The sequence below is a fragment of the Rhagoletis zephyria genome, unplaced genomic scaffold (genome assembly GCF_001687245.7).
Source record: "Rhagoletis zephyria isolate East Lansing unplaced genomic scaffold, Rhagoletis_zephyria_1.1 Rzeph_scaffold_00264, whole genome shotgun sequence".
NCBI lineage: Eukaryota > Metazoa > Arthropoda > Insecta > Diptera > Tephritidae > Rhagoletis > Rhagoletis zephyria.
In genome coordinates, this window is record NW_016157348.1 from 138,205 (window position 1) to 144,577 (window position 6,373).

The 6,373-nt window shown below is 39.6% G+C and overlaps 1 protein-coding gene across 1 annotated transcript; it reads left to right on the forward strand.

The window, feature by feature from the left end:
• The first annotated feature begins 3,226 nt into the window (after positions 1–3,226).
• Positions 3,227–5,071, forward strand: LOC108358509 (uncharacterized). Its single transcript, XM_017609889.1, has 2 exons — positions 3,227–4,342; positions 4,905–5,071. The coding sequence occupies exons 1-2, from the start codon at positions 3,538–3,540 to the stop codon at positions 5,069–5,071; spliced, it is 972 nt and encodes a 323-aa protein (XP_017465378.1). The 5' UTR covers positions 3,227–3,537.
• The last annotated feature ends 1,302 nt before the right edge of the window (positions 5,072–6,373 follow it).

Consider the following 6,373-nt stretch of genomic DNA (forward strand, 5'->3'; position numbering starts at 1 on the left):
TTTTTAGCCTGTTGGATTCCGCGCCAAACCACTTGATACTTTGGACCGTTACATTACATAAGAAAATACTGCCGACTTCGTTTTCATATAAACAGCTAATCACTGATTTTTTTGTCGAATACTTTTATTAGTAACATCAAGGTAATACAAGGCAAGCAAAGAGAAGAGAAGCAAGTACAATACAAAAAAGTGGTGGTCCTTAAATATAAACTACCCTTTAGTTTCATGTTGTAATTTTTCAATTTTCATTAATTAAAAGGTGTCTCAGGATTAAGTGAATTTTAATGTTTGGGAGAAGGAGATTCGTGTTCATATTTATCTTTTCCGGTACCTTACAATATGTATGACCCAAATATAATCAAAAATCTGCGAAGCCTGAGAAAAAAATTGTTTACCCTTGATTTCGTTTTCGGCGATTTGGGCCATATATACAATGGCTCTTAAGCAAAATATTTATTTTTTCTTACAATTTTAGGAAAACCGAACTCGACCAAATTTTGTATACACATTGTGCTTGCTCTCCTTAAGCACCGTCTTGAATATTTTTGAAATCGGATAAGACCGAATCCCCCTAAACTATAGTTAGCTTTGAGTTTCTTTAAATCACCGTTATATGGGTGGAGAGCGTTTCACAAACTTTCAAGACGGTGTTTAAAGAGGCTAAGCATCTGTGTATATCTAATTTCGTCGAGATCAGTGAAGTAGTTATTAGAATACACATATTTGATACAAGTGCGCGGTGCCACGCCGATTTTCCTAAAATTTTATGAAAAATCAATTTTGTGCTAAAGATCTATTGTAGCATATATAAATTTTTAATAAATATTGATGAACTCCTTAGCCACACTTCTCAAAAAATCTGAAATCCGGTACATACACACATATAAATTCAAGACCGTGATTTTGCTTAGATTGCTTAACTTCAACAATTTTTATGTAATCGCATTAGTTGGGGTACCAATTTATTCGAAAAAAAATGTTCTTGTAGATAAATACTACATGTTTGGCAACCTTCATACAAATTTTTAAAATCAGCGATGTTCAAAGTTGAAAAAATTAGGAAAGGTAGGTAAATTTAACCTATGAAAACTTTTAAATCTAGCAATATTTATATTGCTATACATAATTTCTAAGGTCTACAAATCCTCTTTCCAAACATGTTCGATTTTTAAAATCGGATTAAAAATAATAACGCTTTTAGTAGATAACTGCATCAAGTACGAACATTACGGTTGTTTTAAAATAAAAAAAATTGATGGTTCAGGAACTATTTTCATGTTTTACCCGACCATAGCTACAACCTACACTAAGTTTTGTTGCGGGTGTATTTCATTACTTTTTTGTTGCACCGTGCAATTAGTATGGATAATAGATTGGCGCTTACATAATGTGTTAGTAGCTTATCCTCTGATTTGTGGCGCCCACTTTGATGCTGATACACAAAGGGGAGGGACTTACAATTTTACGCCGACTATGAGCGACGATTGTATTTTTATGATAAGCTGTTTTTTATGGCAGAAATACACTCGGAGGTTTGCCGTTGCCTCCCGCGGGGCGATTATTTTTGTTGCGATGTTGCTTTGACCAGGGCTTGAACCCAGTCCCTGCGGAGTGTAGCGCCCACTGCTAATAACTACACCACAGCGACCGCCTGTATGTATATAAAACTGGGTACTGAAAAAATTTCTAACACTTCTGATAAAAAAGTTTGAATTTTGGGTGAAAATATGTAGATTTTTTTAGTTTTCTACAAAGTTTTAAGGTTGATTTTGTAGCGTCGTGGAATGAAAGGCGATGAAATATAATAGTGCCGGATGGCCTGGTAACAACTATTTATTTCTAAAGAAAAATGTTTGGAAATTTAATATATGTGACACGTAAAGTTAAAAGGGACCTACGCTCAGAAAAAAGATTTCGAGAAAAACGACTTTGAAGTTTACCAAGTTGATTTTGATGCTTCTGAAAGCTTTAATGGATTGAAACTCGTTACTCGGTGGTTTTCGGGGTCGCTGATTACGAATCCGATATTAGTTTTCCAAAATTCAAAATGGCGGATCCGATGTTCGTTTAAAAATTCAAAATGGTGGATCCAATATGGCGGAAAAAATTTAAAATTTGTTCGGATTCATGTGAAACTCAAAAATGTCGTTGACACCGAAAACGAGGTCACTGATTACGAATCCGATGTTCGTTTTCCAAAATTCAAAATGGAGGATCCAATATGGTGGCCGAACTTAAAAAAAAAATTTGGATTCACATATAAATTCATACTTAAAGGGTATCTTGGGGTCGATGATTACGAATCAGATGAATTTCTGGATATGTATGTAAATTAGTATATATATGTATTAATGATGTGTATTAAAGTTGTTCTTACCAAATCTTATTATAGCTACAGTTTTATACCAAGCAGTTTTCTCAATGCAGTAGCTTCAAAGGAAGGAAGTAAGGAAGTTTCAAGCGAATCCGATCAATTTAAAAATAAAAGCCATCCGCCATTTTGAATTTTTAAAAACTAACATCGGATTCGTAATCAGCGACCCCGAAAACAACGAGTAACGAGTTTCAAGCGAATTTGATTAATTTCAGAATAGTTTGTCAGACTTAATTTTTTTGTTTTTTTTTTGTGAAAGTACCTAACTTTGAAGTGAAATTGTGAAAAAACTAATGCCGTTAGAACTGCGGTTTATTGCATCGGAAAGAGCGGCCCGTTTACTATAAGAGTCGATGAAAAGTGAAAACGGATGTTTTCAGACCGTAGGTCCCTTTTAACTTTACGTGCCACATATGTGGGTAAATTAAATAACATTAGAATGCCAGCTAAAAAATACTCACCGTAGTTTGCGCCCTTCTTCTTCTACGTTCACGACACTACTGAATTTTAAATTCGAGAGCGCAGCGAATAGACAAAAGGGAAGGTTGGAAAAAGCGATGAGCTTACAGCGATTATAATAACCGGAAATAGGGATGGGCGTTTTGTTACACCCCCACCCCCGTGAAACGCTAGTCTTCACTAGAGTCTACGTTCAAAACGGCCAGCTTTGATGTTGGACGACGAAGCACCCCTGTGCTTGTTCCGACATCCGCCCTTCTTATCTCACCATCTGCACCCCGGTAGACACTCTCAACTACACCGCGGCACCACTGTCGCCTCGGCATATTCGGATCGCAAATGAAAACGATATCGCCCACAATCAACGCCTTCGACGACGTGCACCAGCCAAACGTTGTTTTTAGTGCACTGCCTTACCGACGCCCTACAATAACAAATGCAGATTCCCTCATAATGGTATTCACACTCCGCAATCGTTAATAACCGGTGGAAATTACCAGACGCCGCGTAAAATTCAAGATTTGCCCGAATTTAGCGGACATGCGGAAGACTGGCCATTGTTTTCCAACGCACTCATCCAGTCAACTGCCGCCTATGGTTACACTAACCTTGAAAATAATCAACGCCTGTTGAAATATTTGAAAACTGAAGCCAGAGAAGTGGTTAAATCGTTGCTAATCCATCCGGATAACGTAGCCAGTGTTATGGAGCAGCTACAGTTTCGATTTGGTCGACCGGAGTCGTTGATACGCAGAAAGCTTCAACTAGTTAAAGAAATTAATCCGATTTCCGAGTCCGCCATTGAAAAACTTATACCCTTTGCAACAAAAACAAAAAATCTATCTGTTTTCTTGCAGTCGGTGAATGGAGTACAGCACCTGTCAAACCCAACGTTACTAGAGGAGCTGATTAGCAAGCTTCATATTAGCAAACGAATGGATTGGGCAAGACATGCCGCCGCGATTAAGCCGTACCCAACTGTTGTCGACTTCAGCAACTGGCTCAGCGACTTGCCAAATTTGGTTTGTACATTGCAACAAAGTGATAGTCGTCGGCGAGTAGTACTGCACGCCACGGAAAATGGACCAAAGAAATCCCAACTCTCTGGTAAGTGCCCAATATGTAAGGGACAGCACAAAATCTATGTATGCCGAAAATTTTTGGATTCCTGCGTGACTGATCGATGGGCTCACATAAAGCAAAACCGTCTGTGTTTCTCGTGCTTGAGAAGCGGCCATTCGTCGCGTGATTGCCGTAGTCGCACGCTGTGCATGATCGATGGTTGTCAACGTAAGCACAACAGACGTCTGCATGAGCCTAATAAGGCCACCAGCGCTATGCCTGCACCACAAAGCGGAAAGCAGATGGTTGGTACCACTAACGTAATGGAGTCAATGTTGAGCTGTTCCTCCGATGTAGCCAATCGACAGGGGCTCTTGTTCCGCGTCTTGCCAGTAACGTTATATAGGCCGCGTAAACAAGTGGATACATTTGCGATGTTGGATGAAGGTTTGTTGTTGTTGTTGTTGTAGCGGCTACAACAACCCCGCCCAGATCGGTTGATATCTCAGTCGTTGTCGTCAAGTTACACTAACGGCAGCCCTAGGAAGCGTGCAGCTTCTATTGGGTTGGTCCACAAGGACAAAGCCGTTAGGGTTGTCGGGTTTTCCGGGCATGCGAAGAGATGTTTCGAGTCATTTGGGGTCTCTCCGCATGCCGGACACTCATTTGGCACATCCTCATTCAATCTACTCAGGTAGGAGTTTAACCTGCTGCAGTAGCCAGAGCGGAGTTGGGCTATTGTCGTTCGTGTCTCCCGAGGCAGATGAAGCTTCGTCTCGTCTATGTCCGGTGGCGGTATGCCTAGAACGGCATTCACAGGTCTAGAGTCTACATAACTCGAGACTGACTCCCTGTGAATGCCGTTCAGGGCCAGTCGGTAAGCTGACGGGTCCAGAGGTTGCTTGATGAACCTCTGGACTTCGTCCGTCAGTTCATATAGATGCCTCGTGACGTGCCTAGGCGAGGGCTCCTCTGCAAGCAGCTGTCTGTTTGGGTGGCCACTTCTGTGGCTCGTCTATCACGATGATGGACAGAAGTCTTTTGAAAGAGCTGGGTATAAATGGAAAGGAGTACAACTTGAATATGCAGTGGTTTGGAGGAAGAACTACCCAGGAGGCCACCACAGTAGTCAAACTGCGAAATAAAGCTGTAGCGTCGTGGAATGAAAGGCGATGAAATATAATAGTGCCGGATGGCCTGGTAACAACTATTGATTTCTAAAGAAAAATGTGTGGAAATTTAACATATGTGGAAAAATTAAATAACATTAGAATGCAAGCTAAAAAAATACTCACCGCAGTTTGCGCCCTTCTTCTTCTACGTTCACGACACTACTGAATTTTAAATTCGAGTGCGCAGCGAATAGAAAAAAGGGAAGGTTGCAAATAGCGATGATCTTACAGCGATTATAATAAACGGAAATAGGGATGGGCGTTTTGTTACAGATTTTATATGGGTTTTGTTAGATAATGAACTGGATTTTAATTGAAAATTCTTAAAAATAAATAAATAAACATACGTAAGTGGAAAACAATATCACTTTGACACGGCGCGCTATAGATATGACCGACACCTTATCTGCCAGAGAAGTTGGACAATTTGGTGGTTAGCATTGCATCTAGTGCTTTTGGTGCTAATTCCCTATCCTCCGTTATTAAGCCAGTATGCAGCTCTCACGAAAAGCAAAAACTCTATATAAAATGACGTATAAGAAATGGCTCAGAAATTTTCTTGAGTCAAATTTCCTTAAGACAGTACGCAGTTCTGAAGAAATTTGCTACGCCTTCTACTGCGGTTTTCTGAAGTTTTTTTGTGAAAAAAGAGCTCAAGGCAACCGATGTTTGCCACAGAAATATATGCCCGTTACATTATTTCTTAAGGAAAGAGCGAGGCAATAGGCTGTCACAGGCTCTGAAGTATCAGTTATCAAAATTCCTAGGACACACACACGAAATAATGAAATTTTTTTTCTTGAGAGTGATACTGGCCTATTCAAAGGAGGAAAGTAAAAAATATTGCATTTGTAGCGGAATACAACAAATACGTGTGTGGAGTGGATCGCTTAGATCAAAACGTGAATCTGTACCGCGTTGATTATAGGGGAAATAAATGGTGGAATGGGGGAAACTATATTAGTTTTTACTTTAAAAAAATATGGGTGATGCCTGGTGCACCCATATGGGTAACAGTACTTCCTGTATCAACTAGGAGCAGGATACAAGTTGTATGTATGAGCGATATTCGCTACATATATTGTCGCTACCATGTCAAACTATCGAATGTGTCAAAATGCTTTTTTCACCTTCGATACCTTGCGCATTCGTTTAGAATAATACGTAAGTTAGCAAATGGTTGAATTTCTAGTCTAGAGATACTTGCTTTAACAAAGTGTCGAATTTCACTTTTTTTCCTAATGACAGCAACATTTTTTACAACTGCTTTTTTTTGCTCTCCTAAAAAGTACCCATTTTCACAATC

Bases quoted from the DNA above. Each gene is read 5' to 3' on its own strand.
- LOC108358509 (XM_017609889.1), top strand. From the start codon at position 3,538: ATGGAGCAGCTACAGTTTCGATTTGGTCGACCGGAGTCGTTGATACGC. The intron at 4,343-4,904 runs GTTTGTTGTTGT...GCCACTTCTGTG, and splicing joins ATTTGCGATGTTGGATGAAG to GCTCGTCTATCACGATGATG.